At 36.7% G+C, this 12,659-nt stretch overlaps 1 protein-coding gene across 2 annotated transcripts in view; it reads left to right on the forward strand.

Annotated features, from left to right (window-relative positions):
• Positions 1-12,659, forward strand: part of LOC135693387 (anaphase-promoting complex subunit 2) — a 30,461-nt gene that overhangs the window by 10,633 nt on the left and 7,169 nt on the right. Inside the window, exons 7-15 of one of the 2 annotated variants that reach the window (XM_065211852.2) lie at positions 1,001-1,094; positions 1,572-1,638; positions 6,296-6,351; positions 6,689-6,832; positions 8,161-8,233; positions 8,978-9,080; positions 9,352-9,733; positions 11,692-11,861; positions 12,235-12,387. In XM_065211852.2, the coding sequence (XP_065067924.2) occupies positions 1,001-1,094; positions 1,572-1,638; positions 6,296-6,351; positions 6,689-6,832; positions 8,161-8,233; positions 8,978-9,080; positions 9,352-9,733; positions 11,692-11,861; positions 12,235-12,387 (1,242 nt within the window). Of the gene's footprint in view, positions 1-997; positions 1,095-1,571; positions 1,639-6,295; positions 6,352-6,688; positions 6,833-8,160; positions 8,234-8,977; positions 9,081-9,351; positions 9,734-11,691; positions 11,862-12,234; positions 12,388-12,659 lie in introns of both variants that reach the window. The other variant, XM_065211851.2, reaches the window with a different exon arrangement.

A 12,659-nucleotide genomic window follows, 5' to 3' on the forward strand; every position in this document is an offset into this window, starting at 1 on the left:
TAGCCGTTACTTAAAAGGTTTCTAGCACAAGAGTGTTATCTCACATTCTTAGAAATTAGGGAATTATTTGCATAAAGTTATGATTTCTTTGCAAGGGGCGAAAGAGCGCTGGCAGCGCATATATTAAGTAATTAACCCCTGACCTAAGGAGTAGCAATGTCAGATATGATGTAAACATACCCAAAATTCTAGTTATCCTGAACTTTTGAAATGTTGGTTGTTTTTAGCGTGATGATTATTTTATTAACCCCATAAAGACCGCATTGCCAAGGAAGCAATGAAGTTCAAAACCGAAAGATCTGAGGAATAAAGCAATTAATACTTCTAGTAGTTATGCTGATCATGACTCGTTTATCATTTGCAAAAATGTCAACTGATGATTTTCTATATCTTGCAAATAGTTCTTTCTTCGAGGAGGAGCTTTTCCGAGAAAGTCCTTTTACTTTAACCAATTTTCGTACTTTTCCGTACTTTAATCAATTTTCCTCGAATGGTCAATTGTATAAGAAACTGTTTCCAAAAGTTCTCCAAATGAGAAGTCATACACACTAGCATTTACAAACCATAGCAAATTCTTCGGAATCATAACTTGCTCCTAATTAATCTGCTATTGTTAATTTGTGAACTTAGTAAATTTTATTTTGAGTAGATTAAAATGAATCACATACATGAAATTTGGCTTTGAAGAAGAAGGAAAATTGCCAGGTTTAAGGCTAAGGAAATCCGAATGCAATTTTCACAGAAATAGTTGAAAACTGTAAAGAAAATTGTTACGAAACTTGAAGAACCAGCTGTCAAGCCCCCCTGAAGAAAGGACTAACTCTTTAGGTTTTTTCGGAAAAACCGATAAAAATGAAGTTTTAGAGAAGATTGTATTTGACTTTATTTACCCTTAACGCGTTGAAAAATTCTCGTGAGTGTTTGACGATGATGCTTCTATGGCTATTAAACGGGCTGCTTTTCTCTGCTGTCAAGTACCGTACTTTGTTATTTTCAGAAGATCAAGGAGACAGTCTGGAAAGCGATCTTTTGTCAGTGGAGTCATGGCGTCCAAAGCTTGAATATTTCCTTTGCAAAGTCTACGCTGAACTAAGGTAGAATTGCATGTCCTTGGATTTCGTTTCGCAATTCAGAGTTACTCGCAAAATCACTTATGCCTGCAACCAGGATAATATTTTCGGCACTGTGACTGGGTTTAAGTAATAAAAAATAAGCTATGCCATACCCTAAAAAATGTTTTCTGCTTATACAAAGCTATACTATATGAAACACACTATTTTGTCGAGATTTCTCGTTTAAAACCTCAACCCCTCCCCGCCCCCTGCCCCCTTAACCTAACATGGCAGCTCTACAGCAAAAGACTCCGGTTCCCATTAGACAAGTGTAGAAGGGTATTAGTACTTTTTGGTGGTTCTGGCCAATGTTTATTTCCTATCCAGGTAAAATGCTGTGTTTTTCTCCTCAAGACCAGCACATACGAATGTCTAAATTTACCCTTTGTTTATTGTCAAAGATTTCTTTACATACCGTTCTATTCAGTCATTGACAAAGAATGTAACTTTTTATCCTAGAATTGCTCAATTATTTGAAATCATTGTCGAGTTTCCAGAATCGCTCCCGTCTATCGAAGATTTGAGGGTGAGAATCTTTGTTTCTTGAACCTGCAACCTTGCCAAAATTCTTGGAATGCTAATGTCAATTTTCAAAGGCAGATTCAACCAACCCCCGCCCCCACCGTGGTAGAAGTAATATATGAGAAAAGAAATGAAAAATATAATTTTACATCGCTTTATAATATTATATAATATTGAAAATATAATATTACAACCATATAGTATAAAAATTGCCGGGGTTCCAAGTAATTTTGGCAGCATTATAGCTAGATTAAATATCTGCATTGGTACGCATCTATTTCACCAAAGCGAATATCAACGAATCACTTGATATTCATCGCTACTATTTCTAGCAGCAAAAAGTTGTTAATGCTGATGTTGGCCAGAACGCAGTTCATAGAAAATCTATATTTGAGCATGAATAACTGTTTTTCGTGTTTCTTATTTACGGTAAATGCGTTTTATTAAGTGTTAGCATACTAAATGAGAAACTGACTTTTATTTTATCGGCAAACAAGATTTGTTCCATTCATCGACCTTATCTTTAGCGATAAAATAATCCTTATCTTCTACACATAACGATAAAGCAAGTTTTTCAGAAATTTTTGTAGGCGTTCTACATTTAATAATCTCATCTTACCTTCATTTTTTTGTCGTTCGAAATTTTTCTGATTTTATCTGGCTCAGATTGGTCTTCCTTGCCCAAGCAACAAACATTGTTACGATTATATTATACCCGGATCGCCATAGGTTGAAGTTTTACATCTCCTTCTGGGCGTGTCTAATTGAAGAATTTCCTAGACTAAGGGCCAGTTTCAATGGGGAAAATAATCCCGCCTTCCAGCCTGTGAGCTGAGAGGTAAGATCCCCCCCTTTTATAGAATCCTTTGTATTTTTCGCCATGTGTTTATATCGCAAACAAGTCATTCCTTCATGAGAGATGGTATCTTACGGGGGTTGAATAAATTGTTTCCGTATGAATGCTGGGAGGTGGGGTGAGGCTGAAAGGTGGGATGAAATTTTCATGTAAACGCGATCAAATTTGGTCGCAATTTTTGCTCACAGGCTGGAAGGTGGGATGAGATTTTCATGTAAACGCGATAAAATTTCGTCGCAATTTTGGCTCACAGGCTGGAAGGTGGGATTAAATTTTCATGTAAACGCGATCAAATTTCGTTGCAACTTTTGCTCACAGACTGGACGGTGGGATGAAATTTTCATGTAAATGCGATCAAATTTCGTTGTAACTTTTGCTCACAGGCTGAAAGGTGGGATGAAATTTTCATGTAAAGATGATCAAATTTCGTTGCAACTTTTGCTCACAGGCTGAAAGGTGGGATGAAATTTTCATGTAAACGCGATAAAATTTGGTCGCAATTTTTGCTCACAGGCTGGAAGGTGGGATGAGATTTTCATGTAAACGCGATAAAATTTCGTCGCAATTTTGGCTCACAGGCTGGAAGGTGGGATTAAATTTTCATGTAAACGCGATCAAATTTCGTTGCAACTTTTGCTCACAGACTGGACGGTGGGATGAAATTTTCATGTAAACGCGATCAAATTTCGTCGCAACTTTTGCTCACAGGCTGAAAGGTGGGATTAAATTTTCATGTAAACGCGATCAAATTTCGTTGCAACTTTTGCTCACAGACTGGACGGTGGGATGAAATTTTCATGTAAATGCGATCAAATTTCGTTGTAACTTTTGCTCACAGGCTGAAAGGTGGGATGAAATTTTCATGTAAAGATGATCAAATTTCGTTGCAACTTTTGCTCACAGGCTGAAAGGTGGGATGAAATTTTCATGTAAACGCGATCAAATTTCGTTGCAACTTTTGCTCACAGACTGGACGGTGGGATGAAATTTTCATGTAAATGCGATCAAATTTCGTTGTAACTTTTGCTCACAGGCTGAAAGGTGGGATGAAATTTTCATGTAAAGATGATCAAATTTCGTTGCAACTTTTGCTCACAGGCTGAAAGGTGGGATGAAATTTTCATGTAAACGCGATAAAATTTGGTCGCAATTTTTGCTCACAGGCTGGAAGGTGGGATGAGATTTTCATGTAAACGCGATAAAATTTCGTCGCAATTTTGGCTCACAGGCTGGAAGGTGGGATTAAATTTTCATGTAAACGCGATCAAATTTCGTTGCAACTTTTGCTCACAGACTGGACGGTGGGATGAAATTTTCATGTAAACGCGATCAAATTTCGTCGCAACTTTTGCTCACAGGCTGAAAGGTGGGATTAAATTTTCATGTAAACGCGATCAAATTTCGTTGCAACTTTTGCTCACAGACTGGACGGTGGGATGAAATTTTCATGTAAATGCGATCAAATTTCGTTGTAACTTTTGCTCACAGGCTGAAAGGTGGGATGAAATTTTCATGTAAAGATGATCAAATTTCGTTGCAACTTTTGCTCACAGGCTGAAAGGTGGGATGAAATTTTCATGTAAACGCGATAAAATTTGGTCGCAATTTTTGCTCACAGGCTGGAAGGTGGGATGAGATTTTCATGTAAACGCGATAAAATTTCGTCGCAATTTTGGCTCACAGGCTGGAAGGTGGGATTAAATTTTCATGTAAACGCGATCAAATTTCGTTGCAACTTTTGCTCACAGACTGGACGGTGGGATGAAATTTTCATGTAAACGCGATCAAATTTCGTTGTAACTTTTGCTCACAGGCTGAAAGGTGGGATGAAATTTTCATGTAAACGCGATCAAATTTCGTTGCAACTTTTGCTCACAGGCTGAAAGGTGGGATGAAATTTTCATGTAAATGCGATCAAATTTGGTCGCAATTTTTGCTCACAGGCTGGAAGGTGGGATGAGATTTTCATGTAAACGCGATAAAATTTCGTCGCAATTTTGGCTCACAGGCTGGAAGGTGGGATTAAATTTTCATGTAAACGCGATCAAATTTCGTTGCAACTTTTGCTCACAGACTGGACGGTGGGATGAAATTTTCATGTAAACGCGATCAAATTTCGTTGTAACTTTTGCTCACAGGCTGAAAGGTGGGATGAAATTTTCATGTAAACGCGATCAAATTTCGTTGCAACTTTTGCTCACAGGCTGAAAGGTGGGATGAAATTTTCATGTAAATGCGATCAAATTTGGTCGCAATTTTTGCTCACAGGCTGGAAGGTGGGATGAGATTTTCATGTAAACGCGATAAAATTTCGTCGCAATTTTGGCTCACAGGCTGGAAGGTGGGATTAAATTTTCATGTAAACGCGATCAAATTTCGTTGCAACTTTTGCTCACAGACTGGACGGTGGGATGAAATTTTCATGTAAACGCGATCAAATTTCGTCGCAACTTTTGCTCACAGGCTGAAAGGTGGGATGAAATTTTCATGTAAACGCGATCAAATTTCGTTGTAACTTTTGCTCACAGGCTGAAAGGTGGGATGAAATTTTCATGTAAACGCGATCAAATTTCGTTGCAACTTTTGCTCACAGGCTGAAAGGTGGGATGAAATTTTCATGTGAACGCGATCAAATTTCGTTGCAACTTTTGCTCACAGACTGGAAGGTGGGATGAAATTTTCATGCAAACGCGATCAAATTTCGTTGCAACTTTTGCTCACAGGCTGAAAGGTGAGATGGAATTTTCATGTAAACGCGATCAAATTTCGTCGCAACTTTTGCTCACAGGCTGAAAGGTGAGATGGAATTTTCATGTAAACGCGATCAAATTTCGTCGCAACTTTTGCTCACAGGCTGAAAGGTGAGATGGAATTTTCATGTAAACGCGATCAAATTTCGTCGCAACTTTTGCTCACAGGCTGAAAGGTGAGATGGAATTTTCATGTAAACGCGATCAAATTTCGTCTCAACTTTTGCTCACAGGCTGAAAGGTGAGATGGAATTTTCATGTAAACGCGATCAAATTTTGTTGCAACTTTTGCTCACAGGCTGAGAGGTGAGATGGAATTTTCATGTAAACGCGATCAAATTTTGTTGCAACTTTTGCTCACAGGCTGGAAGGTGGGGTGATTTTCTCCATATACAGCTGGAAAGTAGGATACAAACAAATGCGATGATTTCATCTCACCTTTTAGGCTAAAAAGTGGGATAGATTTTCTCGTATTAACAGGCCCTTAGAATGAAAAACGAAAGATTACCTTGTCAATAAATGCACACTGCATTATTCAGAAAATCTTGTTTATTTAGTTTGCTTATTTAGCTCTATTTTCTAATTTTCATATGATATTAAGAAAGAATGGTCACAAATATATTTAGCCAAAAAGAAAACATTTTACAACATAAGTTTTTTGTCTCACACACTTCAGAGTAAAAAATGTCAGAATCAGGCTGGAAAAGAGCGTAAAAGAAACTATGTACCATGTTGTTGATCTAAATAGGAAACATTTTTTCTTGATATTTTTGACCCTGATTCTGATGTTTTCTATTCTGAAGAATGTAAGATTAAGTTTGTTGTATTATATTGTAAAATGTTTGCTGTTTTTAAAGCCGTTTTCAAATTTTATACCGCCAAAAAGTTGTGAATAAACACCCATTTGAACAAACATTGAATCCCTTTTTTGGGTCCATTAAATGAAAAGTTATGATGTAAATATTCTCAAAGACTTTTGTTTTTAGCACATTTTACGTCTAACTGTAGTAATTGAAGAACGAAAATAATTCTAATATCCTGTTTTTGCTTATAAGGAATGCCTAGAAAAGACTGAATCGCGAAGCCTTTTGACGAAATCTTTAAAAGAAGCGTAAGTTAAATGCTTTTTGCATTCTTGGTCGTAAACGAGATCGGATTTTCTTTTTTATTTCCTAGGTACCTCAGTCTTGTCTATATTCATGTTGTTGAATAATATTTTGCTTCCTTTTACTCGTTTCCTTTCTTTATTCTATATATTGTATCGATATAAAGAAGAAGTATCTTTTGCTTTATCTAGCCGTCGTCTGCCTGTGTGAGAACGCAGTAATTGAATATTGCTACTGATTATCAGTGTATTTATTCATGTTCCTTCCTACGAATCGGCCTATGCAAGGGTCACGAAATTTGCTATGCTAGATTTTAAACTATTCTACTCTACTCTCTTTCAGCTTCAGAAACAGACTGCTACAGGCTGCTGTAAATACTGTCGATATTTTGACACAGTATATATCCACCATACGGGCATTGCGTGCCCTTGAGCCGAGTGGAGTTATTCTCGAAAACGTTTGTGAGCCACTTAGAGAGTACCTCAGGTGAGGAAATGCACTGTCTTATCATAGTCATGGTCTTATGTACCTTTTTCAGAATCGCATTCTCGAAGGTAAATTGCTATTGATATCAAAGTATTGGATGGCGTCACTTGAGAAGGCAAAATATGCAAGCCTCAAATATTCAGCGTGGCTAGGCTGGGATTTTCTTTATTTGTCTCCGTTTCAAAGGTTATTCATAGAATGATGTCTGATTTGACAAAATTTGACAATATCTTTCATGACTTTTCAGAAAACATTTCAGATGTTAAATTTGTTTTCAATAACCAAGACGCCAATTTTAAATAAGTTGGTCAGACTAAATTAGAAAATGCTGCATTAATATTTAAATTTTGAAGCCAACTGCTTGTTTATTCAAAGCAATCAAATAGATCTTAGTCAATTTTTTAGATATTTACCTTTTATTGTTTCTTTACAAGTGTTTGGTACCGCAAAAATTGAAGTTAGCACGAGATACCCGAAACAAAGCATACTGAAGACTTTTTGGCTCGACACTCTCCATAGTAGAAACATCGGATAGTGGCTGAAAGTTCATATTCGGGTTATTCTCTGAAGAATGTCGGACGAAAAGTGCTCTAGTATGCTAAGTTCCTGTTATTTCGTGCTTTCTTCAAATTTTTGATCTGTTTTATCTGTAATTTCATTAAGCAGCTGGGTTCTATTAAATCCAAAAGAAATGAGAAGGCTTGATATAAATTTGATTTCCTCAAAATTATTATTCATGCTCGGTAAACAATTCAAAACCTCGGGAATAAATTACAAAATTTCAATCATAAGAGTAATTATTCGTCAGATAATTTCAATGGGTAAAAAATATTTTTGTGTCCTTATTAGTTGATTTTCTACTTTAACTGTTTTAGCTATTGTTAAAGGTTATTATTGAGCTTTTTAGTGTGATTTTATGTTTTTTTTTTGTATTCAAGTAAATTCTAGAAATTTACGATTAATGTTTTGATAATGTGGACAAGAAGATCTGTTTCGCTTTGTCGTGTAGGCCAAGTTGTCGTTTCGCAAATTGTTATGGCGAAATTTTTGCATGCCTTAATTTTAGTCAGCTTTCTTTTAAATATGCCTTTAATTCCGCATGATTTGAAAGAGGACGAAAGAGCGGAGACATATCGTATCATACTAAGGTATTTTTCGAAGATATGTTTCCGCTCTTCAATGCTATTTTCAAAGCTTTCCACTTCTTGATACCCAGTTGTGTTATGTGCCAACATCTCTGGTAACTGCAGCTTTTTAGTTTGAATGCTACGTTCTATTAAGATTGTCATTACATATCCGAATTCTCTAACGCATTAACACATTTTCAGAACCCGAGAAGACACTATCAGATGTATCATAATGAGTCTTACCGATCAGGATAGCGGAACAGACCTTGCCGAGGTATTTCAGTCTCCTTAGAGCTTTAGCAAGCAGTACAGACGTCTTTTTGCATAAACTCGTCGCCTATTGTGTCTACTTATAGTCCATCTACTTGAAGAAAGTCAGCCCGGGCTGATTTTCACCTCAGCCACTAGAAAACTCTTTGTTTTAAGTGAAATTTTTGCCATTAGAAAATTTAAATCCAGCACGATTTCAGCTTGCTTTCTTATCAATGGTTGAAAGTTCGTATTTTGGATGAGGTCTGCATGCAAGCGTGCGGTTTTCTCAACCCGGGGCTTGTTTCCGCTATTTGCTTATGTACATAAAAATCTTTCCATACCTAATGAAGGGCCATATCTTATAAGCACCCACTAAATCTAAACTGACACCTTTTACGTACAGGTTATCTAAGCTCTGTAACTAGCTGAGATCAAGTCATCGATAATGCTTTATACTTGATGTGGAATACAAAGTTTAAGAAAGAAGCAAATTATGGTTTAAGGAAATGTTTTTGAATTTCTGGAAAAAATAGGACACCGAGCTAGTTTTCTTTTGCACCGATTAAAGACGTAGAAGTTGTTGGTCATCGTTATAGATTTATGTGGTATATCACTTACAGGGTTTGTGTATATCCCTATCTACAAATATGTGGATACTTTAGCTATTGATCACGTTCAAGTATATGTATACTGTAGGTATTGGTCATATATCATAACTTGCACAGTAGAGTGAACTAAGAAAGCGTCTCTTTGGTCTTGATTACAGGAGTTGATTGCTAGTGAGCCGGTTCCTATCGATGTTGTTGACGATGCCGATTCCGACTCTGACGGCGAGGACTGGATGCCAGAGCCTGTTGATGCAGATATTGGCAAGTATAATTAATACCTATGATGCATTTAATGCGCAAACTATGCAAGCAAATGCAGGATAAACAGTGGATAATAGCATAGCCACTTCTGAACTGTAGAGGTGGGAGGATTCAGACCCATCAATAGGAGCACGAGACATGTTTTAGAGTTCTTAAGTATGGCCGCGTTGTGGGAGCAACATCAAGAAATAAGACACCTCTGGACAATTCATCAGGTTTCCTCTTAATGCTATTTTCATATAATTTACATCAATAAATGTTACATTTTCAGGGATGTCCTCTAAAAGCCAGCGGACATCGGACATCATAAGTATGCTTGTGAATATTTATGGCAGCAAAGATCTTTTTGTCTCGGAGTATCGAGCCTTACTTGCTGACAGAATTTTCTCCAGCTATTCCTACGATGTTACAAACGAAAGGCGTTATCTTGAGTTGCTGAAGCGTAGATTTGGCGAGGTCTATCTCCATTTCTGTGATATTATGTTAAAAGACGTACAGGATTCGCAAAGAATGAATCGCCATATAAAGGACCAGTTAGCAAAGAAAGATGACGAGACTGTGTCTGACGTTGATTTTGATGCATTTATTCTATCAAGCGTGTACTGGCCGGTATTCAAAGAAGATCAAGTAACTGCTCCTCCAGAAATTGAAAGGTGCGTTAAACGTCATATACAGTGCTAGCTGAGATCTTTATGAATCCTTTTACGCCTAATGAATGCCTTGATTTTGTTTCAACCCTCAGTTTATGCTGTCACCTATTACCCATTAACCAAAGAATATTAATTGTTTCTTAATTTTAGATTTTGGTCCCTGCCAAAAATCAATAGACAATTTTAAAATCATTGCCAATGTTGGCTCCAGATAACCAAGGAATGTTTCTTGTTATTTAATTTTAGTCCCTACCAAAAAATTAATAGGCACATTGGAATTGATTGCCGTTATTGGCTAAAATCTTCAAAAGCCTCACGAACGCCTTTGTTTTGTTAAAGTTTTTCCAATGTTTTCCATCACAAAGCGCCGGATAACAAGAAGTATTGAGGTTTGCCTTTTTTAGCAATGTCGATTCTTAATGCCGCTTTTATTCTTGAAGAACTAGAAGTCAAGGGTTTTTGACCGAGAAATAGAGGTCAAGTTCGTGTGTTCTATGATCACTACCTAAATAACAATTTTTTGTTTTGGATACCAAAAGAAATAGAAGATGTCACATCAAGACACCTAGGGCAAATAATTTGTAAAAGAATTACATGTAGGCCATGTTGCATATTGCGTCGTCTTACAAGGGATTTTGAAACTGTCGCGTCACGAATTGGAACGAAGCTGTTGGGACTAAGATTAAAATCAGTGCGATTTCTGTCACTCTTGCTGAAGCTTTTTAACAAGCAAGACTTTCTACTTTTGTATCATGTTTATGTATCAAAGATCAGTCGAAAACTACTATGGCAGCAAAAGTACTGGAACTTACTTTGCTGGCTTGCAGACTAGCCCCTTTAAACCCACTCTGTCGATCTGGCTTAAACGAGAGTTGTTCAAGCCATTTTCTTGTGAATGGATAAAACGTTAGATTAATGATTGTTCAGAATAACCGGGGGAATAGGATGGTTAACAAGGTCATAGCCAATGACATCGATATCGATTTTCCAACAAGTTTCCAAAATTTCTATTATTTCAGATCGAAATCCAGTTGTAGCATAACGCTTTTTAAACACTACCCAAAACAAATACATAAAGTTAGTAAACAGGGAGGTCATGCATAGGTTCTGGTGTGTGGGGATTTTTCAAAAAATGATAAGCGGATGGTTTGTCTACTGCGGACAAAAGAGTATTTTAAGGCGCATAAATGTATAATACACCCTCATCTGAAATGTATTTTTGAATAACGAATAAGCAATCAAACTTCAATTTGATCTTCGTATATGAATACATGAATTTCTTAACTAGGCTTTAATTCAATAGTGTTATGTCAATTAGTTTAATTTTTGAAAATATTTGCATAGCATGTTTATATATCCTTGCATCGTAATTGAGACATCTTATTAAAGGTCTGTTATTAAAGGTATGAAAGAATGGTCAACCAAAGTTTATTGCTAAAGAATTCAGTCAATTGTTTTTTGTGATGCTGTGTTTAAAAGCATGTGGACAGTAAGAATTCAAGTTTGAAATAGAAAGATGATCTGAGTTCATTAGAATTATATTTTATTAATTCTTACAATTTTGATAATTTCGATACTAAGTTTTCTGTTCCAAGCTCTATAGTTTTTTTGTTCAGTCATCTGTTTTTTACTTTCAAATCATATCTTTTTATATTTCCATATATTGTGTTTTTCTAATGTACGGATTTTGCACCATAAGTACAGAAGACCTGCAAAAAGGGCTAATCAGACTTATCAAAAGATTTTCAAGACTTGTTTATCATTGAGATCAATAAAGACAAACGAAATACACGCAGCACAACGTGGAGACGAAGGCAATGCTGTCATGACATCATGTAAACATATATGTGCTGACTATACTCTACACCTTCAAATACTTCACCCTCCAACACTGTATTATCTAGCACCCTATTAGAAAAACTTTGAAGCAAGTTGGATATATTTTTTTTTTGAAATCATAGTGTGATGAAATCTTATACAAAAGAATTTGAAACCCTGAAAGGAATGCGCACATTACAATGGGTGGGGCACCTTGGAGAAGTTGAACTTGACATAGAGTTAGAAGATGGGACAAAGTCTTTTAAAGTGAACCCTGGACAAGCAACGATGATAATGCTATTTCAAGACAAAGGTAAGGGTACTTCGAGAAAGTATATGCAGCTATAAACTCGCACCATCCAATGCTTGTTTAGCGATTGTAAGGATGGAGGGGTGTTTAGGGCAAGGGGTTTGAAACGAGCGTTGATGCTTGATTGACAGCCGTGTTGCTAGGAGGGAGAGAGAGTTAGTAGATTTCGGATTGCTGATTGGAGGAGGAGCGTAGAGGTAGAGTTAAAAGTTAAGTTAATCAGTTTTGTGGAAGAAAAGAAGCTTCGTCGAGATAGTTTCACTTCATTATTTTGTGCGTGTCACTTTATCAGCGGAACTACATTACACGATCCAGTTTGTTTATATATGCCTTCTCTCAAGCCTCATCTTGATAGCTAATGTTTTTTCACTACCAGAAACGTTAACTATCTCGGAAATTTGTTCCGAACTGCAAATTAGCACGAGCGTCGCCAGAAGCAGGATTTCCTACTGGTTAGGCCAGGGTGTTGTATCTGAAGTATCACCTGATGTTTTCAACGTTTCAAAATCATGCACATCATCAGTTAAAGGTAAGTTGCACTCCATTGCATCATTTTCAGAACTCTGTTTGTTTTTAATTTGATTACGATGATTCAAGTTGCCATAGATTCGTCATATTTAACTGTGTTCACCTTTAAAAGCGCTCAGTGTGATATGAACGGAGCTATACAACACTTGCATTGTGTATCTAGGCAAGACAAAATTTACGACATTTGGCGGGACTATTTTAGGACATTTGGATAATTAGCAGAACCCGGCTTTTAGTCCATCTACAATGCCTGCCAAAGGTCTTGAAACACTA

The sequence above is a fragment of the Rhopilema esculentum genome, chromosome 11 (genome assembly GCF_057945365.1).
Source record: "Rhopilema esculentum isolate cy_ngs chromosome 11, ASM5794536v1, whole genome shotgun sequence".
NCBI classification, from domain to species: Eukaryota; Metazoa; Cnidaria; class Scyphozoa; order Rhizostomeae; family Rhizostomatidae; genus Rhopilema; species Rhopilema esculentum.